The 24301-nt window shown below is 41.9% G+C and overlaps 1 protein-coding gene across 2 annotated transcripts in view; it reads right to left on the bottom strand.

Annotated features, from left to right (window-relative positions):
* VIPR1 (vasoactive intestinal peptide receptor 1) overlaps positions 1-24301 on the bottom strand; it is a 118366-nt gene that overhangs the window by 32015 nt on the left and 62050 nt on the right. For both annotated transcript variants that reach the window (XM_059838620.1, XM_059838628.1), the window contains exons 4-6: positions 13848-13951; positions 8464-8564; positions 5780-5912 (exon numbers count right to left, since the gene is read on the bottom strand). In XM_059838620.1, coding sequence (XP_059694603.1) covers positions 5780-5912; positions 8464-8564; positions 13848-13951 — 338 coding nt within the window. The remainder of the gene's footprint in view (positions 1-5779; positions 5913-8463; positions 8565-13847; positions 13952-24301) is intronic.

Genomic DNA, 24301 nt, shown 5'->3' with positions numbered 1-24301 from the left:
TTTGCTGATTTTAACAGGGGTTATGTAACTGTCAGTCTTGAAGGACTCAGCCTTTCTATTTTGTCTCTTAGGAATTCCTGTTTGATTTTTGGGAGCTGTCTTGTGAGTATTTCTGAGATGCTGATTAGCTCTGGCTGGTCTAACCTGTGTGTCAGATGACTCAGAGTTGAGTTCAGGTGTAAAAATAGAATTATCTTGGTAAATGGGTTAACTGTGCCTGTTTTGTGCTCATCAGTCACAGGATAAAGGCACTCATGAGCACATCTGCAGTGGTAAGCCAAGTCAACCACAAGGCAGCAACTAAAAAGAGAAGGTGACCAGGGTTTTAATAACGTCCTTCCTCACACTTGTCCCATTTCCCTCTTTTTTGGTGTGCTGGTGCCAGCCCATGACAGTGGCACTGCTGTGTCCAGGATTACAGAATCACTCAAGTAAAGAAAATTCCTCCTCCAGAGATCTGCCAATCTTTCATTCCTGGGATATTTCCTTCTGCCTCCATTCCTGGGTTATTTCCTTCTGCCTCCATTCCTAGGTTATTTCCTTCTGCCTCCATTCCTGGGTTATTTCCTTCTGCCTCCATTCCTGGGATATTTCCTTCTGCCTCCATTCCTGGGTTATTTCCTTCTGCCTCCATTCCTGGGATATTTCCTTCTGCCTCAATTTCTGGGTTTTTTCCTTCTGCCTCCATTTCTGGGTTTTTTCCTTCTGCCTCCATTACTGGGATATTTCCTTCTGCCTCCATTCCTAGGTTATTTCCTTCTGCCTCCCTTCATTCCCTTTCTTTCTTTTGTTTTGCATGATTTACAGGACCTTTCTCTAGGGCTTGTTTGGGTTTTTTTTTTTTTGGTTTTGTTTTGTTCTTTTTTTGCCTTCCCTTCTGTTTTGCTGTAAACCTTAGATTGTAGCAGTGATCATCAGATATCACCCAAGGAAACAGCTGACTCTCTAATATTTGTTTTGCTTTAAAACAAGTACATAAAAAACCTTCTACTGTTCCATTTCTCCATCAGCCTGCAAATCATGGTGCTCCCACATGGATCTGAGTAGCCTCATTGCTGGAAATGAAAATGTATCTGTCTTCAACTTCCATAAATAAAATTCATTTAGGGGCCTGTAGCTGTTATCAGTTTGCCCTGAGGGAATTAAAGTAGAAAGCCACCAATTTTTCACTCTGAAAATATGAGATATGCATGTAAATTCTCAACTGCTGAACTCCCACTCTCCTTTGCAAAGAATAATTTTTGTGTTGAAATTTTTTTGTTTTACTGGAATAATACAAAAGGGAAAAGATAAATGATGTGATCTCCCTTGGCTGTATCTCCAGCAAGGGCAAACTTGCAGAGCTAAGAAAAAAATGTCAGCCTAAATTTAATCTGTAGAATCTGATCTTTGTTTACAGCAAACTGTTGGCTTTATCTTCAGCAGGGCTGGAAATTTAAGTGGTTCATCATTATTGTGCCATCCAGAGGTGACAGTAATGAAACTATATCAAAACCTATCCCTAAACCCATAAAAAATTAAATAAAACAACTATTGAAGAGTTCAGTTCAATCCTTCTACCACATTTGTTGTTTTGACTGTTGTTTTTTACAGGGTGTTCCCAGGGAATAAAAGGAAAGGGGAAGATAAATTGTGGGAATGCCAAGAGAGAAGGGCACTAAACCTAAGGAAATCAGGGAGAAAAACTAAAACTTCTAAGGAGGCCTCTTGACTCTGGCAGGAAAACCAAAACCAAACCAAACCAAACCAAACCAAACCAAACCAGAAAAAATGAAGGCAAATCCAGACTGTAAAATGGTGCAATTTTTCACATACCATGAACAATTTACAGATGTAACAAAACCATGTGTGGTGTGAGTTTTCCATCAGAAATGACCAATTAGTGAGACAGAACATAACCCGAGAGAGTCAAAACCAATGCTGAGGAAGTTGAATTGAAGAATTATTGAAGAACTCAGAGTGGGTGGTTCCACAGAGCCCTCTGAGCCTCATCATCTCCACATCCAAGTGCTTAAAGCCCCAGCTGACAAACACACTCCAGCAGATGCCTGCTTTTAATCCATTTAAGCCAACAGGATGATTCAGTTACACATAATTACAATTAAAAACCTACATAAGCACTTTATGAGAGAGAGGGATGAAGTGGGTTTGATCTCCTCATGGTACCTTGAGCAGAATGTTGTGTCTGTGCATGGCTCTCACACCCCTCCTGAAAATTCCCTGCAGGGTTTGGTTTCTTACTGGAAAACCCCACCAAAATCCACTTTTGGAAGAGATCAGTCTAAGGATTCCCTGTGAGCCATGAGCTTTAGCATAAATCTCTGTTAATTTGGTGAGAGTTCTTCTCTATTTGACTTCTTACAGCATGCATTGTGAATCTGTTAAGATTGTGCTGGTAATATATTTGCAGTCATAAAGTACTAGATCATAACTACTAAAAGTGTTTTTTAATAGTAGGGAGAGCTTAAGCTACTCTCTTTAATTGTTTCTCTCAAGTCTTTAATTATGTCATGTGTCAGTGGTACATAATTGGGATTTGTATTTTGCTTGCAGTATTTTATTGGTATGGCAATTATTTGTGTTGATGTAATGTCAAAATCTCCTTCCTTGCATGGTTTTTTTTTCCTAATCTCTGCTTAATTGGTAGAATTTGGAATGTCTCTTGAAGGATCTTTTGTATTATTATTTGAGCTGACTCTTGGAATATGAGGAAATGGGACTAATTCTCTGTTTCTATTCTATGGGTTTGTGTGCAAAGATGCTCCTTCTTCAGGCTTTGAGGCTGCATTCATTCCTTCATTCATTGTGCCTAGACACAAATCCAACAGATTGGGACACCTGGGAGGAGGAGGAGAAGGAGTGAGGGACATTTACAAAGACACCAGTGCTGAGTTTCCTTGGTGTGGGACAAGGGGCTTTGTGCAGGTTCTGGGTTTAAAGATCATTTAAACCTGCTCTATTTAGTCATAAAAACAAGCCCTGCTTGTCAGCTCAGGGTTTCTGCCCAAAGAAAACTCATGATTTTTTTCACCCTAGCAGCAAGACTTTTCTTTCCCCCAGGAGTGAGTTTATCCATAAAGTAGGACCAAGGAGCTCACATCACTCTGCAAACGTCACCCAGTGCTGGCTCACACCATCACTCAGTGATGCTCATCACATATGTTTTATATTTTGGCTGCACTGGCCCTGAAATGCTTTCAGCCATGTTCTCAGGCACTGTGACCCATAGAAATGCTCAATAAATTAATTTTTCAGGGCGTTTGTTCATGTTGAACTCAGTAGAAATCCAATTCTCTTTGAGTTTTAAGTGGTGGAGAGTTAACATTACATCTGAAGTGTCCCAAACTAGACAAAATGAAGTAAAAATGTAGTAAAACCTATTTAAAAGGGGTTTTTTATTAATATACATCTTTCTGTGTTGGAATTCTTACTTGATTGAAGCATTGACACATTTGTTGGTTAATGTATTTTTGTGTGGCTAGAGCACAAAACATAATTTAAAGTCTTCTTACTGCAGCAGGTAATATCAAATTGAGAACTTTGGTGCCTTCATCAGAAATGCTGGGAAAGGTTTCTATCCATTTGGATTTTATAGCTCTAAATCTGTTCTGTCTTTACCCTTTCATTCCCTAAAGGAACCGAGTGTGGTGCTTCTCTTCTAATGAAACACTTTTATTGCTTTGGGTTTGCCCTTTTCTAAACCAGAGTAGCAGTGAGAGCATTCAGCAAATTGTTTGTTGAAATCTCTCCCCAGACTGAACGAGCTCAAGGCCACATCCATTACACACACAGCCTTCAGTGAATTGTGTATAAAATCCTGACTATATGAATTAGTTCCAGCTCTCCCAAGTCAAGCTTTTTCCTGCAAGCACAAACTTAGCTCAAGCCAACCTAACCTAACCCAACCAGCCCCACAGGAACACAGTGGATTTTGTAACAATTTTTCCTAACAAGATGAATGCTAGGAGAGGAATTTTATGTCAGTGTTTTTAGGCTGTGACCTAAAAAGTTGTCCAAAATACTGGTTCAAGACTGCAAGGGGGTATGCTCAGCCTAATGTGATGGAGATATGTTTGTCCACATAAATTTATAACTGGTATGCATCATCCAGCCACTCACCCTGAGCTGGCAATTAACTCAAAAATCTTCTGATGGGGAGAAACATAAAAATGTTGTAGCTATGGGGCTACCTGAAAGTGCAGGAATTCTGGATTCTGCAGGAAAAATCTGTTTTTACACCCAGAAATGTTTCTGCGAGGCTGAGAAGCAAACACTTCTCACTCAGCTCTCTGCAGCCGTGCCTCAGTGCTGATGCAGCAGAATCCAGTGCAAACTCCCACAGGGATGAGAGGCTGGCTCACACTCTGTGGCCTCTCCTGGCTTGGCTGCTCTGCCAATTGGCATTGACAATTAATCTGTGGCAATTGATCACCACAGATTCCATGTCTTTCGACCCATTCCAGTTTCCCTGTCTTTCTACCCCTTCATGGACCTTCACAAGAAAATCCCATTCCAAGAATCCAAATCCTAGTGAATCACAGAGAGGAAGGAGCACACAGGGAAAGGAATCATGCTGCACACAGTTCTTGGGAAAAGCTGAGAGGAGGCTGCTCTGGGTTTCAACTCAGACTTGCTCAAGCAGAAAGATCTTTATAACAGCAGGGTAGGGACTCAGGGTAAGGATACAGGAAAGCCAGCAGGCAAGGAAGAAATCGGGTGGATGGAAAAGAGAATCTTTTTTTTCTGGTGGTGTATGGCATAAAAGAAAGGTCCAGAGGTACCAGCAAGCAGCTCATCCAATGCTCTGAATTTACTATGGAGGGGGCCTGGTTTTCTTTTTTCTTTTTTTTTCCCTGGATAACTTCTGATCACATTTCTTCATTGTGGGGATTTCAATTTCCTGCCTAAATTTATTCATGACTAGTGTCCTCTTACGTCAGCGTGGCCTTTAGATAAACAGCCCTTCTCCCTCCTTAGTGTTTGCTCCAGCTGATAACACTGAGTTTGAAAGGTTAAAAAATAACCCAACTCCTTTATTCCCCTTATTTATCATCCCAGTAGGGAAATCTCACAGTTGCAGACAGCGAGCGTGGGATACTGATTCAGATGAAAAATGGATGATGATGATGTCTGCACAGAGATTTCCTGCCTAAAGTTCTGCAGGGATGTGGTCACTGGAGCCAGAGAATCACCCACATGCAGGGGCCTTCTCCCAAAGGACTGAACAGCATTCCAGACTCCAGGGAACAGATTAATCAGAGCCCACTATCTGTGGATGCACATAACACACACAGCTCATGTGGAAGTTCTTACCCCACAGATAACCAAAATTAGTTATGTGAATTTAGATCTGACTCCCATCCTCATGGAAGGAAAAGGTTTTATTTAAACACCTTTGACCAGGATATCCAAGAAATTAGCTTGTGGCTGGGAGATGGACACAGGACTGACAGGAGCCCCACAGTCCTGTACAACCTCACTCGGGGGTTTGACCTGATAAAATTCTTAATGTTTGAAAACACCTCTAAGATCATCAAGTCCACCTTCAGAAAGGACCAGATATAAAATGCAAATACATTTTGGACTCTGATAATTAATTTATTCCTTCTCCACATAAGTCAAATGGCAGCAATCATGGATTTTTTTTTATTTTCCTTTCAAATGAGAAGAGAATTTGAATTCTTCCCAAAGTACCACCTCACATGCATTTGCAAGGTAATTTTTGGTGCATTGCTTAAGAGGGGCAACAAAATGAGGTGGAAATTTCGAGGCTACTTACTGAACTCACGAAGCAGTGCTCAGACTCCCCACTTTCAAAAAGGATGACATCCTTGATGAAGACTGCAATGGCTCTCATGATGAAGGACATGAAGAGGTGCATGTGAATGTAATTTCGAGTACAGTGTAGTTTCCTGTCAGGAAGAAATGAAATTTTTCTGAATAGCAAATCTTCTCAAAAGCATTATTTTTATATTTACACATTTCTTCTACTATGACATAGAGTCCCAATTAAACATTAGAAACCCTGAGATAGGCGACAGGCTCTGGTCTGATGAACATCACCACAAATCCACTTAAGCCTCTTTAATTCCACAGTATGTAGCAATCCATGTATCTGCAGCAATACTTCTGCTTTTTCAATCCTCAGAAAAACAGGAAAAAAATACAGGATGACAGAAAACAGGTCCATCCCACTGCTCTCCACTGGAAAAGAAATGTTTTTGACTGAGCAGACTGTGCTCATGATAAAGGGCTTTTTTCTACAGAATGTTTCTACTGCAATAATTCTTTTCAAAGTGAAATGTCTTTTCAAGCCAGCAAATAAATTCTTAGCACCGGTTGCCAGAATTAACACATATTACAGACTTTCTGGAACAATATGAACTATATTTTCACTTAAAAATTACTGGTTGTTAATGATACTGAGAACTACACCAGAGTTTTTCTATCCCTTGCCTGCTAATATTTTGAAGATGAATTCTGATCAAAGAGGACATTTTTTTTCAAGAGAGACTTTACATCAGCCAAAGTGAAAGGCCTAATAGTCTGGAAATGGGTACTTTGTACAGACAGCAGAACCACACCAGACCTCACTCAGCAGCACAATGAAATTACCACCTCTTAAGGAGCCACTGGGCACTGGCAGAGGTTGTGCTGCTAATCTCTGACGAGGGCAAAATAAAGGGGCTGAGTGAGTCCTCTGTGCCAGCAGGCCAAAGCAAGTCAAGCTAAGCTGTTTCCCACCAAGGAAAAACAGGATCCTCAAAGGTTTCACCAGCCTGGCTGGCACCTTGTACCTTGTGGTAGTTGTTGGCATGTGTCTGATTGACTCCTCCATTGTCAGACGAGTGGAGAGAGCACCTGGGAGAAGTGCTAAGTTCCTGAAGGGTGAGGCCAGCCTTGATGTGAGTTACCCTAGAAAATGTGCTCTGTCTTACATGAGGAGATGGAGCCTCATCCAAAGGGTTCTTCCATCTCAGCTTCTTGCTGATCTCCCTTTACACAAATGAATTTATAATAGGAGATCACATATAGGCACATATCTTCATTGGAGGCACCCAAATTTAGATGCCTGAATCTACTGCAAAAAATAGAGAGCAAGAATTTATCCGTTTGCTGCAATCTGGGATTCCAATGCCACTTGGTGGGCTGCAGACTATCTGCCCATCCATCCATGAAGTCCTGGGTCTCCTACAGGCCCTGAATTCTATCTGCCACACTTGTGGCAGATCTGTGCACATCTCAGGAACACCAGAAAGTTTAAATGGCCCTGGGTGTCTCTGTCTTGCCATAGAGTGACAGCAGGAAGTGTTTTTGGAAAAGACTTTGGGAGGCTGCCCAGAGAAACTGTGGATGTTCCATCCCTGGAAGTGTCCAAGGCCAGGTTAGATGGAGCTTGGAAAAACCTGGGATAGTGGAAGGGGTTCCTGCCCAGGGGATGGAATGAGATGATCATTAAGGTCGCTTCCAACCCAAGCCATTCGGGCATTTTGTGATCCTGGATATTTTTGGATGCAATTTTGGATACCATTTTGAATACCTACTTTAGGCAGAAATTCCCTGGTATCCATATGCAGGACTCTATGGACTGCACCCCTCTAAGAGACATCCATCATAGAGCAATCTGCCTTTGGTGAGATGAATCCACCCAAATAACTGGATTTGGGTTACAACTCCCACACAAACATCACAAATCACACACCAAAACACAGTGACACTGAAAGATGGAGGAACCTTCCTCCCCCATCCAAGACAGAGTGACAGAAATCTTGGGCATCTTCCTGTAACACTCAAAACCTGCACAGCTGTCACCCTGTTCTTCTAAGTTCTTCCAAGCCTTCTGATGTTTACATTCTTGTAATAAAGATTCTCACACACTTTTCTGTACAGAATTATTGTCTTACATTCTTTTCTGGAGGAGGAGAAAATTGATGGGCTGTTGGTTTGTCCAGTGTCATTGGAGAGGTGGCACTGTCACCCTCCAATCTACTGTCACTTTTGGAAATCTATAAATGTTGGAGTCAGAAATTAAACTTCCTGTCGCTATAGGAGACAAAACAACACAAGCACACACACCGCTGCTCTCATGGTGAAGAAAAGGGGAAGTTTATTTTCTGACTCCAACATTTATAGATTTCCAAAAGTGACAGTGGATTGGAAGGTGAAAGTGACACCTCTCCAATGACACTGGACAAATCAATAGTCCATCAAATTTCTCTTCTTCTATAAAAGAATGCAAAACAATAAGTTATTTACAGAATGTGTGTGAGAAAGTTTGTACAAGAATGTAAACATCAGTAAGCTTACAAAATCTTAAAAAATCAGGGCGACAACTTCCCTTCCTTTTACCTTGGAGGTTCCATCATGTGTGTCGTTTTATTTCGTGTCCTGTAGTGACACACAGCCTGTAAATCACCAGCCTTTGAGCCCCTTCCCTGAGCCTTTTTTTGCTGGTGGCCTTACCTGAAGAGACACAGGATGATCATGGCAGCCGTGAGGGCGATGAGGGACAGGGTGTGTCCGATGGTGTAGCCGGTCTTGACCGTTCCGTAGAACGCTGTTTGCTGGGGTGAAAGAAGGAAAAGAGAGCTTTCAAAGAGGTCCAAAAAAATCCTAAATGCAGCATCACTGACTGCTGGGACAAGGAAATCATCCTTCTGCATTCTCTTAGAACACCTCTGACTCCTTCACCCTTTAAAATCCCGTCCAGTAGCGCACGTGACTCAAACACCGCCGGTGTGAGTGTGGAGAACTCATCTGGTTGCAGCAGGGCTTGGACCACTCCAAACCAAAGTTAGAGTTACACAAGGGAAAGGTTCCTGCTGGAAGGAGGCTGATTTGACACCTGCTCCAGCCTAAAACCTCGTGGAACAGGAGTGATCAATGCTCAGCTAAACAGTGCACGACACCGGGTCTGATGCGGGGAGAGCAGTGAGATTAATTTTATTAAGGAGGTCTGAGGGCAGAACTGTCTGGGAAATTGGTTTGCTTTTGTGGGATTTACACTGCTGTTTAGGCAAGTGAAATGTTCTCACTGCTAACTCAGAAATATGTGTTAAGTTGGAAATTTGTTCGTGGTTTTTCTCTTTGACAACACACAGAGGGAATCTCTGAGCATGGAACACCAAAGGGCTTGGATCCAGCAGGGAATCCCTGCCTAAATAAAATGGGCAAATAAGCTCTCCAAAGCTCTCTAGCAACACTCTAAATCAACAGATTTCGATTTACAGCTTAAAAAAAAAAAAGAATGAAGAGATAAAATTATTTAGACGTGTATCAATTAAAAAGAATAATTTAAATTTTTAATGAGAATCTGACTTAGTTTACGGAAGATTTTATTTTTTCCAGCTCTTGATTGACCCTCCTCTGCCCTCCTTGTCACCGTCTTCTATAAACAACCCAAACAACCAAAACCACAAAAAACAGGTTAGGCAGAAAATCTAAACCCAACCTTGTTTGGAGAAATACTCTTCCATAACATCAAGGGTTGACATTTTTATGTGCTATTTTCACAGGCTTTGACAAGTATTTGGTACTTTACAGAAGCAGGGAGGCTGGGATGAGTTGCAATCCTTTAGCATTTGCACAAGCCAGCTTGGAGGGGGGTTAAAACAAGAGAGTTTTCAGAGATAACACTGGTCATATCTTTGACCACAGATCTCAGAGGTGGTTGAAGCACCGTGTCCTTCCAGCCACAATACCGAGAGCTTTGGGTCACTCTGAATAGATAATTCAAGGGTTTCAGGACAATTTATCTGCCTGGTCTTGCCCAGGTAAAGCTCTGCAGGTGGGGCCTCTCCTGAGGGGCGAAGAGGGGCAGAATCCCCCCTTTCCCTGCTGCCCAGGCTGTGGGATCAGCCCAGGATACAGTTGGATTTCTGGGCTACAGGTGCACGTGGTCAGCACCTGTCCAGCCTCTCATCCACCAGCACCCTCAAGAGAAAGTCTTCTTCCCAGCCTTCCTGGAGTTTGGGATCCCAAAGGCAGCTCTGACTTTTCTAATTAAAGCAGTCAACCTCCCTCATGTTTAATCTTTCTCTACTTTCTCTATTTTTGATGGCACCAGGGCAGAACTGTTGCAGGAGAGACTTGGCCAGGAGAAGGAAGGAGCTCATGGTAGGGGACTGTAGGAGGAAGAGGGTGTCCCACACTTCATTTAGAAGAACAAAGTATGTCTTCTGCTTCTTAGAGTTATTCCCAGGAGCAAGTTATGCACAGAAGGTTCTTGGTGTTCTTCAACAAGCAATTCCCTGCTTTCCCCCCCATATTTTATGGTGACTAATCCTTCTTGTGCAGAGAGGTTCTGCATGCAGCTTTAATGCAGGATGTGGGGTCATCTCTGCTCTGGAAACAGCACATAACAGCTTCTCACTCTTCACTGAACTTGCTAATGACAGTTGGTTCCTGCTTCAGAGATATCAAAGCAGAGAATTTGACCCAAGATCATGAATGGAATTGAAATTTCACTCAGGATCCAGATTATAAAATATTCTTATTAGAAAAGAAAGGGATGTAGATAAGTAAAGGCAATGCATGCCAGGATGCCTGACTGTTTTACAGAATGAAATCAGACAACTTCATCATTGTCTCTTTGACTTGTAAAAGCTTCTGCTTAATTTAACAGGAGTGTGATAATAACAATTATTTGAGGTAGGTGCTAAATTGAGTTTAACTGAGATTTATTTTCCTTGGTTTCTATTCAGTAACCTCAGCATTTGTCCCTTGGTTGACAATGGGAAACATTTACAATTTTGAGAGAAAAAGAAGAGAAATATTGATATGCAGTCTTTCAGGAGCCAAGTGTTTTGGGGTTCATGTCATCCAGCCCAAAGTCATCGAGGTTCCCTTGAGAGTAAATGAAAAGAAATTTCTTTGGAGAGAAATGTGGGCTGAAGTGACCTCTGGAGGTGTTTCTTTATTTCACCATTTTCAGGCAGAACCTACAGAGACCCAGTGTTGGAACCTTGGATACTGAGAATTTTAGACTTTCTGTGTTGAAAGGCACAGATCCTCAAGAGAACACTACATTTGACCTGAAGCCATAGAGAAAGCTTCCAAACTTGATTAATAACACAAAGATTATGAGTGTATAGTTTAAATAGAAGTGTGTAACATCACATAGAAAACTTAGAGTTTAAAGTTTTAGAATATAGTAATATATATAAGGCAAGATAGTTTTAAAGCAGTAGCTAACCCTTCTTCTTCACCTTCCACTTCATGAGTTTAAGTAGTATTTTATAATTAGATAGAAAAGTCAACATTGCATAACACAAGTAGGTAGTTATTAGGTTAAAAATAAAAATAATTTAAGTATCACTTCTTAGTTAGATACTTTTTCCTTAAAAGACCTTATAGATTAAATACAAAGCCATTTTGCAACTTATTAGTGAAATACAGTAAAACTCACAACTTATAAGACTACAATAAAAATAAGAACGAATAAACATCTGAATCCAAACACAAACTACCATCTCTACACATTTAATCCCAACCCTGAACAAAGGAAAAAAAAAAAAACAAACAAAAAAACCCAAAAAAACACCACAATAACCCTGGGGTGGCCCCTCTGGGCAGATGGAAACACAGCAGGGAGAAGAGCATCACATCTGACAGAGGAGCAGGATAATAGCCCCACTCCCCATTTGCTAATGCACCATTTAAAGGTCAGCTTGGAGAAGGGCTCATCATCCCTGCATGGACCCCCCAAGAGCAGCACTTTGATGCCTACATCATCTGCTGCTTTAGGGACTGCCAGAATTCACAGCTAAAACCTCACACACTGCCCTTATTTATTTTTTATATTTTTTTCTTGCTGTTTCTGACCTGAGACCAAAAGTTCATGAAGTGTTTAACTCCTGGAAGCTTATCAGCCGTTCCTGGATCTCATGTCCTGTACAGCCTGCTGGTTTTTTTCTACCCCCTTTACTTTTTGCTCCCCAAACTCACTGCCAATTCAACAACAAGAAAACAAAAATCTATTCTTCTTCACAGGCTGCTACTACATATCCACCCCCCTCAGCCACCTTTCACACAAAGTGGACTTTAGCAGCAAGAAAAAACTGTGGAAATCAAGGGAAAATAATTAAGAAAGAATTAAAAGAACACAATGGAAGTTCTCCTGGTAACACAGCACTCTGGCAACGCTGCAAGCTGTTGGTTGGCAGGAGCCTGTCCCAGGAATTCCCAAATCTCCTGTGCAGCAGGAACACAAACCAGAGCTCTGGGTGGGGGTCCTTGCAAAGCAGAGCTGGAGCAGTGGTTTCTGCAGGCACATGGCTCAGTCTGAGGGATGGACACTTGAGGATGTGAAGTGCTGACTGGCCCTAAAGGCAGACTAAGGCTCTCTTCAGTACAGCCCTCAAGTTCTTTGTGCACCTCTGCCTTTGCTCTTTTCTGTTTTCTTTCCCACTCAGAGCTGGCTCAGATCCCCTGTTAACTCTTGGAGTGCCCAGAGACCTCTCACCATATTGAGTCACTGAATCCAGAATGGATTGAGTCAGAAGGGACCTTAAAAATCACCTCATTCCACTTCTGTCCTGGGCAGGGACACCTTCCACTATCCCAGGGTGCTCCAAGCCCTGTCCCACCTGGCCTTGGACACTTCCCAGGATGGGACAGTCACAGCTTCTGTGGGCAACCTGTGCTGGGGCCTCACCATCCTCACAGTGAGGAATTTCTTCCCAATATCTCATCTCACCCTGCCCTCCTTCAGCTTAACACCATTCCCCCTTGTCCCTCACTCCGTGGTCTTGTGAAAAATTCCTCTCTAGCCCTTTTGTAAGCCCCCTTTAAATACTGGAAACACATATTAATTAATTATTGAGATTCCCATGTCCAACATTCACCAGCACTGAGCTATGTCTTACACAGCAACAACAAAAAAAGCATGAGCAGAGGTTTAATATAAACAATAACCTATTATATAAAAATATAAACACTTCAACATGTGATTGCAGTGAAATATAACTTTCCATGCATAAGCTTTTTCTTGTTGACTGTGAGACTGCTTCCGGTGATAAGTTTAGGTTAGATGCTGAACTTTGAGTTAGGTGAGGTGAATCTTGCTTCTAACATTTGTTATCCTCTTTAGACTTTACCCTTCATGTCTCAGCATGCAGCAAACCAGTAACAAACTCCTCCTTGTGGAATGACAATACTCTGCAAAGTAATTATACCTAGGCCAGTGATTGCTGATTTATACACAAGCAATATCCCAGAGAAGTTTTGGATTTTCTATTAAAATTTAGTAAAATTTTGAAAATGTGTGTTCCCTACAGTGATGTAGATATTTAACTGGTTGAGATCTGCAGAGCAGCAAAAACATAATTTTTATCCCTTTAGAGTTTTTGATGTTTATGTTGCCATAGAAAGACTGGAACCACCAGATCTACTTTAAGCATAAATATAAATGTGGAGGGCTTGTTTCAAAGTGAACTGTGAAAAATAAAACACCTGAAGTTATGTGTGGGCATCACATAGACAATGGTCTGATCTTCTCAGGTCTTAACATCCTGGAAATTTTGGATGTCCCATCCCTGGAAGTGCTCAAGGCCAGGTTTGGAGCAGCCTGGTCTAGTGGAAGGTGTCCCTGCCCACAGCAGGTGGTGGAATGAGTGATCCTGAAGTTCCCCTCCATCCCAAGCCATTCCATAATTCTATGAGTCTGTGACATCAAAGGGAGGATAATTTCCTTGACCAAACATTTGAACTCTGCTTCCAAGGATGCTCAAGAAGATCCCTCCCTCTTGAGGAATCAGAGGGGGAATGGGAAAAGTTGGGCAAGGGAGAATCATACAATTCTGATATTGATCTCTGTTAAATCTTGATGTCCACCCAGGTTTACAAACCTCTTCCCCTGGAGTGCTGTTGGAATCATATCCACAAGCTACAGCATAGGGTGCAGGGTACACATCTGACCAGCCCTGGCTTGTACAATTCCTGGTCACATTCCCTGGAAGAAAAGAAAAAAAACATGATTTAAAAAAGAACAAACTTTCAACTCACTGTTAAAACAACTTCTGCCTTTTGTGGTATAAATGCCAAAGCCCAATTCTTGTAACACTTAGAGAAAAACTCTCATAGTTTTCCCCTGTTATTAATTTTTCATATTACACAGACCTCATAAATGGGAGTCATCTATTCTGTTTTAAATCCAGATCTCAGTAGAAAAGTACATTTTAATACAGAGGGGCACACAAAACATCTCTTCCAGTGGTACCATGCTGCCAGCTGTACCCAGACCTTTGGTTCCTGGCACTGCACCAGTATTGTTTGAATGTTTTATTGTCACATTGACTTTGTTCCTGGAAAATTTTTATCTCAACAGAGCAGTGAAGTATTTATTCCTTTCACTGGGCCTGTGAGAAGCCAGGACAGGGATAGATAAAGGGCTCATTTCACACCATGCAGATAAGGCTGGGGGTCTGGGGATTAAATCCAGTCCTCCACACCCAGACCTTGCCTACAACTGAGCCCTGGGCAAATGCGATTCCTGGGAAATGTACTGCACTCCTGTTTGTGAACAAATCACTTCAAAATTTGGCTGGGAAGGGAGAAAATCCACACACTGACAACCTGTCTTGCCTGTTTCAACTTGCATACTCCAGGGCAGGAAGATTTCCTGGACTGTCAAGCTTGCTGAGTGCCTGGGGCCTCTGACCAGCTAAAAAGAACTTTAATTAACACAAGAACATCTCACTCCCTCAGCCAAACTGTCAAAACTGAAGTTCACGTGGCTCTTTGGTACTCAGAACTGCCTGATCCATCCAGGATTGTAAAAGCAAAGCACTTCTCACTTTGTAAAACATCTCTGCTCCCTGTCCCAGCTGGACCTCAAAGCCACGTCAGCTTAATCCAGCAAAAAGAGAAACCAGCACTCACGACAAGCCTTATCCCAAGAGGTTTTTTGGCTAAAAGGCCAACATATGGGTTTGTCAAAAAATAACAAAGTAGAAGTGCACCCAACAGCACATTGTAAATTTCCCTAGCAGCTTCCTGACCACCAGTCCCCACCTGCCCACCTCACTAAAATCCCATTATTGGGGCATTCCACTGGTGCCATTCACCTCACAAAACTGGAAAACTGGTCAATACACCAGAATGAACAAAGAGAACTCAAACCTTGCTTCTTAAGGTGAAAAATGAAACCAGTGAAGCTCAAAGAGCTTTGCAAACATTTCCAACAATAGAGCTCTTTGCACACAAGAGTAAGAAAACTCCTGCAAATGGGACCAAATCAGTTATGCAGCTGTGAGTCACAAAAATATTTGAGTATCACCTCCAGCAATTTCTGACACTTGAGTCATCTGAGCATCTTCCCAACCACGGGCCTGTTCTGCACTGAGAACAATCCCCTGCCTGAAGTCACTTCTCCAACCCCTGTGACAGATGGATTTTGACATTCAACTTGCCCCTCTAATCTGTCTTTGCAGCAGATCTGAATCTGGGAGATTTCATAAAGCAGGACCCCCCATGCAGGGAAGAATGATGGGGAGGACTCCATGGATATCAGAAGGCTAATTAATGACTTCATTATACTATTATTCTACACTATATTACACTACATCTAAACTGAAAATGCACAAGCACTCAGCCAAATCTCCTGTCCCTGCCCAGCTGTCAGGACACAGTTTGCAGAGATTGGTCAAGAAAACAAAACACACCAGAATCCAATCAAGAAAATTCCTTCAGGTAAACAATCTTCCAACACATTCCACATGTTCCAAAACACAGGAGCAGTAAATGAGATAAGAATTGTTTTGATCATTCTTTTCTCTGCTTCTCTCAGGCTCAGAGGCTGTGAATCCCACAGGGAGGGCTCTCAAGGGTGCTTTTCTTCATTTTCACAGCTGCTCCAGAAGCAGCAAGTCAGCCCAGCTCCATGGGCTGCTCTTCCAGGCTTTCCCTGCATGGCCACTGTTTGCAGTTCTTTCCACCAGGGTTCATATCAGGATCATAAAGGATCTTGTGCAAACAAATCAAGGACACGTCTGTTTGGTACTTTCAGCTTTTCTGAGTTATGCAATTTCTGTTATTTCTTCTTTGTTACAATGGATCCCATTATCTGAACTTCACTGTTTCCCATTTCCTGCTCAAAACTCTGTTTGAGGATGGCTTAAGATTTCACGGTGGTTTTAAATCTTTGTTTCTTATTCTCAGTGAACTAAGGTGTGTTTCCTTCAGCTTATTTTTCTCCTATTTCTTTTCACTTGCACTTCCTCAGAATTTTATGATTATTTAAAAACTCTCACCTCTCTCAATACTTTCAAAAATTGTCCCAATGCTTTAGCAGATGTGGAAACCAAGGTAGAGGGAAGAACAATGACAGAGCATCAGTGGGATTAAAAAAATAGTAATAAAAGTTACTCTGATTTTAGGGAAACTCACTTCCCAGAGAAGGTTTTCTGCCACCCTTTGCAGCTCATGTCACTTTTAGATGTGGAAATTCACACACATGTTGTAATACAAGACACCTTTCTAAAACCCCTCATGTTCACCTGACATCTGAGAGGTACAAAAAGTACAAGGTTAGAAAATAAAGATTTGATCACACCACAATTTGCCTCAAGTAATGGATGATGTTTCTCCTCAGACCAAATAACATTTTTAATTACTACTATTTAAAATGTCACTTTCTATACTGAAAATGAGCATAAAATTTGGGAAAGTGCCCCACAAGCTTAGCTTTCCTCTGAGGTTTACAGGTTCAGGTTAGACTGAAGTACCACAGATTTTTATGTTGCAGTGTCAAATCCCAGCTCTGCCACAGATCCCTGATGAAAATGAGATATTTTTTGTGGTCTCCCTGGCTCTTGTTTTTTCCAGGCTTTGGTCATAAAGTCTAATTACTTGTCAATGGAAAGGCAAATTTTTCAAAGCACCAGAAGTTGTATCTGCCATTTTCCAGAGCTGTTTCTCAGTAATTTGTGTAACACAAGTTCTCCCTAAAATGAGCACCAATGGAGTACATTGAAATCTGGAGTACATTGAAAATGACAGGATCAGAAAACACAGACTTTCTGCACTTGGAATTTATCTCCAGCCTTTCAAAGTCCACTAGATTTCCACAAAAGTTCCCAATTTCCTATCAGACTGGAGCTAAAATTTTCAAACTGTACTCCTGGAGATTTAATGAGAAAGGAGACCAGAGGTTTATAACTACATGTGATTAGCAATGCAGAGTGGAGGAGATTCCCTGAGAGATGGGAAGCATCCCAGTGCCAGCAGGTTTGTGCTCCAGGCTCTCCTCTGTTGTGGAGAAAGAAGAGACAAGTCCCTGGTGAGAAGAGTCCCCTCATTCTCATGGTATTAGTTAAAGCCATCAATTAATCTGGGTTTTTTGTGGGGTTTGTATTTAATTTTATCAATGTTATCACTGTCAAAGTGGTATGACTGTTCCTAAAAGCAATGAGGTGAGGTTTTCCATTAAAAAAAAATGGAAAAAGCCACAACTAACTCTCATTCATTTTAATAATAATCTCATAATGCCTTGCAAGAGCTCAGTGTCCTGCTTTCACAGCATCCCAGAATGGTCGAGGTTGGAAGGGAGATCTGGAGATCACCTGGCCCCAAACCCTTGCTCAGGTGTGGTCACCTAAAATTTAAGCCTTTTGGATATTCTTGGAATCCTTCAAGGATGGAGGCTGCCCCAGCAAATCTTGTCTCAGAATTCAGAATCATGAAATCAAGGAATGATTTGGGTTGGAAGGGACCCTAAAGCCCAGTTCCAACCTCCCTGCCATGGAACCTCCCACGAGGCCTCCTTGTTGGCACTGAGAGGAATTTCCTTCCATTTGATGTGATTTATTCATGACACAGCAGAAAAGGAGGGAGGAGTTTGTGGAACAGAGATAAAAACAGAACATTTTCTTTATCAGAGGTGTTTGATCTGGGTGGGAGTTAAACACTGAACAGATGAACTGAATAAATGCACAGAGCTGTTGTCTTGCTGTTCAGGTTTTTTTCTCCTATTTAATTTTTTTCTGCCTCTCATCTGTTTCAAACACACCCTTCAAACTCTGAGACATATCTGAAAGTTCATGTTACAGGTGAAGTTTTACCTCTTTGATCTTCTTGGAAAAAAACCCTCTTATTGGCTTTTAATGGGAGTTTGAATTCAGACAAAGAGATCTGAGGTCAATCATGGCTCAGGGCTCTTGGGTATTGCTCCCCTCTTGCTTTCCTTGCCCTTTTCTGTAACAACTTCTAAAGCAGAGGGGAAGGTGTGCTCTGCCCAGCAATCAGTCCTGCTTCTCTAGCATCATATTCCACGGACATAAATCGATTATTTCAAGCAGAAACTATTAAAGTAGTAACACTTCTATTATTTACCATTCCTGAGACACTGCTGAGCCCACTGGCACATCTCTATTTTCATTTTTATTATTGATCTGTTCCCACTGTTCCTGGGAAACACTTGAAACTTGCAGACAGCTTGCACTTAGCAGGATGCTGAAGTGCTTAGGCCTGGAAAAAACTTGTGGGGAAAGTCATGTCAGGATAATTTCCCAATTTGCTTCCTCTGCCTCAGTTGTGGTCTCACAGTATCATTCCTTCAGTGCAATTTCTGCCCACTGTTTATTGTTATTTTATATTTTTGTATTTCATAACTTCATGTCATAATAGAACCTATGGCACTGGGTCAGCGCATCAAACAAGACCAACTTAATTTTCTTCCTTTGTTGATTTTCACATCACTTGGCCTGCAGATATTGCTGCCTTGTGTCCAGTGCCCTGAAACTTCCTGCACCCCGTTTTTGTGGCAAAACTCAGTTTTCCCATATTTTCCTTTTCCCTTCCTGCGCATTTCACTTCTAAGAATGAAGATCCTGATCCTTAATACAGATAATTCCCCCTTTCTTAACAATAACAGTGTTCCCCTTGATTAGGCACCTTTTATAAACCATTTGTTTTCTCATCCTAAAAGCAGAGCTGTCAAATTTTAAGATAAAATTCTCATTAGATCTTTTGATCCTGCAGTTGTAGAATTCCAGGAAACATTTAGGAGAAAAATATGCACATTTTTGGGTAGAGGTGGAGGTGTAGCCCCAGTCCTTCAGAGGAGAGGGGCACAAGCATCGTGACACCTCAGGTGCAAAAAAATCATGGAATGATAGAATGGTTTAGGTTAGCAAAGCCCTCTGAGATCATCAAGTCCAATCATTAAACCCACACTACCAAGGCCACCATCAAACATGTCCCCAAGTGCCACATCCACACGTTTTTGAACACTGCCAGGGATGGCGATGCCCTCTCTGAGCCTCCTTTTCTCCAGGTAATTTTGCCTTTCTAATATAGAAGGCACATGTGGACAGCAGGGCTCTGAGCAGGTCGAGGGTTCTCAGTGAACTCCACAAAAACCACACTCAACTTCTCTGACATTTTAATGACCACTGTAGCAAATAAGTAATGGGTATGGCTCATTTTGGGGTTCTTTAGAGAGGTGGTGTTGTCTTCTTCTTATCTGCTGCTCTCTGCTCCTCCCTATCCTCATTTTATTCAACTTTTGCTCCAGTTTCAGAAGCAATGCAGAATAAAAAGTGTTCACGAAGGAGGGGAAAGGAGAAGGGAAATAAATTTAGAACACCCGAGGAAAAAAGAGTTTGGCAAGCCCAAAACTCAGATGGATCTCACCTCTCTGAGTGGGATTCCAGAGCTTGGTTGTGCCCATCCCCACCCCCTTAGGTCAATTAATCTCAGAGCTGAAGCTTAAAAACTGTCAGTGCTAATTTAACTTGTGCATGGTGGACAATTTACTTTTGGAGAAACTGTGAGACATAAATCCCTCTTACAAATGTCATCTTCCACGTATGGAAAGAGAGCTGGAACACTCTGGTCAAGGGGTGGAAAGCAATGCACTTTAATAATGAAAGATGCCAATAATATTTTCATCCATCTCCCTCACATGGCACTGATGAACGTCATGAAATAATGAAAATTTTCTGGATCTGTGGATGCCATCAAAAATTAATGTCAAATGACATCAGGACAGTTTAAGGTTTTTAAATGCCATGAGACATTTTATCCTTTATTAACCATGAGATGGGATATTAGTCATTTGAAGAGCTTATTCTCCATGAGGCAGGAAAATCACATTAACTCTTTGTTCCCTGGTATTTCACTCTTTTCCTGCTATAAACACATTAAAAAGATTTTCTCTGGCTCACAACTTGATAAAAGCTTTCCTGTTCCTGCAAAGGGATCAAAGAGAACGATACAAACATTACCCAGATGATTGAGTTCCTTGAAAGCTGCTCAATGACACTCACTGCTACAAAGGAAGAGCTGCTTCACAACATTTAATGGCATTAATTTTGCAACAAATCCTATAAAACAGGAGGCAATCTCCCCCTCCCTTTATTTGAGACCATCACTGCTTTCCCTGTTTGTTGATGGTTGTGTACAAAGCGTCTGACTCAGAGAGAATCAAAGCTGCTGCTTCTGCTTTGGGAATGGCATCAGTTGTTCTGTTGGTGCTCTGCTGAGGAGGAATTCAATCCTGTTGGGAAGATGGGAAGATATTCCCATCTGCCAGAGCCACTCTGCAATATTTTGATTGCAAGTGGAGAGAAATATGTGGTTTATGGATGCTATTAAACTCATCCTGGAGTGGGAATCTAAAAACCAGCTGAACTGTACCTCTAAAGGAGCCTGCTCCTCATCTCTGACAATAAAACCAGCTCAGAGATAGAGTCCTTGAGGCTTAAAAAGACCTCTGAGAACATCAAGTCCAACCATTAACCCAGCACTGCCAGGTCCACACTAAACCATGCTCCTATTTTTGAACACTTCCCTGGACAATGAATCCATCACTTCCCTGGGCAGCCTGTTCCACTGCTTGACCTCTATATATAATCAAATATACACAATATTCTCCTCATTGCTCAGCTCTGGTGGGATGATGTAGAAAGCATTTTTAAGAGATTTTTCTTGGTGTTTAACTAACTCTGCTGGTATATATAACCCAGTAAGGGAATGCTGTGCTCAGGGGGAGGGCAGAGAGCAGGAGCAGCAGGAAATTATTCCACACAACTGATCCTGTGCACAGGGGTCTTGTCCTGCAAGATGTGATATCACAGCAGCTTCTGCCTCTTCTCCCTGGGTGTTGATACAGGAGTGATGAGCTACCAGGGAATTTTGGAAATTAGGAAGTCAGGGCTAGGATAGTGTTGGAACCCTGGCTGCTGAGAGTTTCAGATTTCTGTGCTGCCAGGCACTGACCCCCAAGAGAACACTGCAGTGACCTGAGGCCATGGAGAAGCTTCCAGAATGGAATGACAGAACTGGGATTGTGGGTGTGGAGTTGGGATAGAAGTGTGTGATATCACAGGGTGGGAAACTCAGAGTTTGAGGGTTTGGAATACAGTGATGGATATAAAGCAAGATGGAGGTTTTGGGGTGGAGGCTGGTCCTTCTTCTTCACCTTCCTCTTCACCTTCTTCTTCTTCTTCTTCACCTTCTTCTTCTTCTTCACCTTCTTCTTCTTCTTCTCCTCCTTCTCCCTCTCCACGGGTTTGGGTGGTTTTGTGTCATTGGATAAAAAGTCCCCATTGCAGCCATGGGTGGTTGGTTATTGGGTTAAAAGTGAAAATAATTGAGGTGTCATTTTTTAACTGGACAGTTGATCCTTCAAAGGCCTTGGAGAGAGAGAGATGGGGCTCCATTTTTAGTTTGTGAGAGTGAAGTGCTGCAGAACTCAGGGTTTGTGAGACTTCGACAGAGATAACAACTGATAAAAGTCTGAGTCCCAACAAGAAATACCATCTCACACATTTAATCCTGACCCTGACAGAAAAAAAAGAAGCCAAGAATCCACAGGATAGGACGCCAGGGATTTTGAGTTTCCCTTCTGTGCCTGCAAAGAATTTTGGTGTGGCCTTGGGCACGTCATGTAATCAGCATGTGCTGGTTAATGAGTGCAGTGCCCAGACCAGTTGAACAGGGGTGATATTGTGCCCCTACCCCCATTCCTAATTTATCATGTGTGTTTGCACTTCAAGGCTTTAAAAATGGAGGGTCAGATCAATGCAGGATCTCCAGTGCAAAAGAACTACAGTCTCTGTTAAGGCCTTCAGGGCTTCTATAATAAAAATAGTGAAAAATAACTATAAACTACCAGGAGGCACAATCAGCCCTGTTGCTGCACAGCCCCTTGAGACCTGATTTTTAAACTAAAGCTTCTCAGAACACTCTGAACAGTGAGTTAAGCTACCTCCTCCATTAACCTCCCCTGCCCATTGTTTGTCAGGTTAATTCCTTGGCCTGTGGTCAGATTTGTCATTCCAGTAGAAAAAAAACCCCAACTTTATTACGTCCAGTTCCAGCTTGTTCATTTTCTGTCAGAGAAGTAATTAATGATTGTACTAAACTGCTCATTTTGCACAACAAACACAACTGTCCCACAGTTGATTCAATCTTCACTGCACGACATCCACATTATTGGATTTCACCAGGAGCCATTTTTGCATCCCTGTGATCCACAGCAGTGCTGCTGCAAGTGCAGGGAGGATGTTTTGATGTTTGGGAATTCATGAATGGCTTGGAAACCTCCTTCACCTCCTATCAAAACAGGACGACCCCCGTGGCAGGGAGGAATGATGAGGAGGACTCCAGTGATACCAGGAGGCTAATTAATTACTTTATTATACTATATTATTCTATATTATATTATGTTGTAGTGCATTTTCTTTGTTTGGCAGGTTCACTGTCTAATTTGTGGTTTTGTAATCCTCCTGTATTGTCCTCCCCCTGTCTTTGGAGTGGCACAAGCTCCCCATTTGGTATCTTGTATTTCTAAAATTAGACATACTCCCTCATTGCTATTCATTTTGGTTAGGTGTCAATCTTTTTGGTTGTCACCCAGCCACTCCCGATCAAGTTTTAATCTCCCACCTTCCCAGTTGTTAATCCCTCCTATCCCTGCCCTTTTTCCCCAGGATCCTCCTTGCTCCCCCCTCCCACTGAGTGTCAATCCTCCCTTTGAACCTGCCCTCTCTTCTGGAGAACTCCCTGTCTGTGGTGGTGTTCACTGGGGTCCCAGGATGAGGGAAGAGATGAGAATCTTGACTCCGTGTTTCAGAAAGCTGATTTATTATTTTATTATATATATTATATTAAATATATACTAAAAGAATAGAAGAAAGCATTTCATCAGAAAGCTAACAAGGAAAGAAAAAGAATGACAATAAAATCTTGTGACTGACCAGAGAGTCTGAGACAGCTGGACTGTGATTGGCCATTAATTAGAAACAACCACATGAGACCAATCAAAGATGCACCTGTTGCATTCCACAGCAGCAGATAATTATTGTTGACATTTCATTTCTGAGGCCTCTCAGCTTCTCAGGAGAAAAAATCCCAGCAAAAGGATTTTTCATAAAATGTGTCTGTGACACCTGTCTATTACATGTCCTTTAGAATCCTATTTGTTTACCCAAGTTATTCCCCTCCCTAGTGCTCCTTTACTAGTTCATGTGTAAAATATCCCGCCTTTGACCCCTCCCCAACCATACCCCTATTGTTTGCTACCCTAAACCCCTCCTCCTGAGTGATGTTAGAAAAGCTCTTGTTAGCCCCAAGTCTTTGTGTTAGGTGCTGGTCATGCAATAAAGCCACCCCAGTTTCACCCCAAGACCCGTGCTGCTGCCTTTTTGTTCTGTTCTGAACCTCTGCTGGTAGCTGGGATTTGCAGAGTGTTGGGAAGGATGAAAGTTTGACAAGAAAGTCTCACAGATGTGTGTGCTTGGCTGAAAGATTTTTGAATGTGTAGTCTGATGAAGGAATAGAGTTGGAAGCAAGTTTAGATATAGAGGAAAAGAATGGCTAAGCCAGTCTTACTGGATAATTAAGAAGGCAAAGGGTGTGTTAGTTAGAAGGGGTTTTTATGGCTTAGAGTAAAGGATAAACCCACCCCAAAGAAGAAGATGTTTTTACCAAGAAGAAAGATAGCACAGGCAAACAAGTCAGCAAAGTTACAAGTAAAAAAAGGTCTCAGAATTTTCCACTGCAAGAAAACTGGAAAACAACTTCTAGCTTAAACTGTAATGTACTGACTTTTAGTGATTGGAGAATAGTAACATGAATAAGGTAATTATAGTAGTTATGATAGGCTATAGGTAACATTTAAGGTATAGATTTAAGGTATAAGGTGCTTAGCAAAGAAAAGTACATAATGCAATGTAACCAAAACCAAAGGGCCTCCAGGCCTGCCTGCAGCTGGAGCTGACAGCTGTGGGCACAGCTCTGTCACCCACCACCCTGGACTGCTGTGACATCTGGGATGTAACAAACTGCATTTGGAGAG

The sequence above is a fragment of the Haemorhous mexicanus genome, chromosome 1 (genome assembly GCF_027477595.1).
Source record: "Haemorhous mexicanus isolate bHaeMex1 chromosome 1, bHaeMex1.pri, whole genome shotgun sequence".
Taxonomy (NCBI): domain Eukaryota; kingdom Metazoa; phylum Chordata; class Aves; order Passeriformes; family Fringillidae; genus Haemorhous; species Haemorhous mexicanus.
Note: the sequence above shows the minus strand (reverse complement) of the source record. Positions and strands in the feature narration are given on the sequence as shown.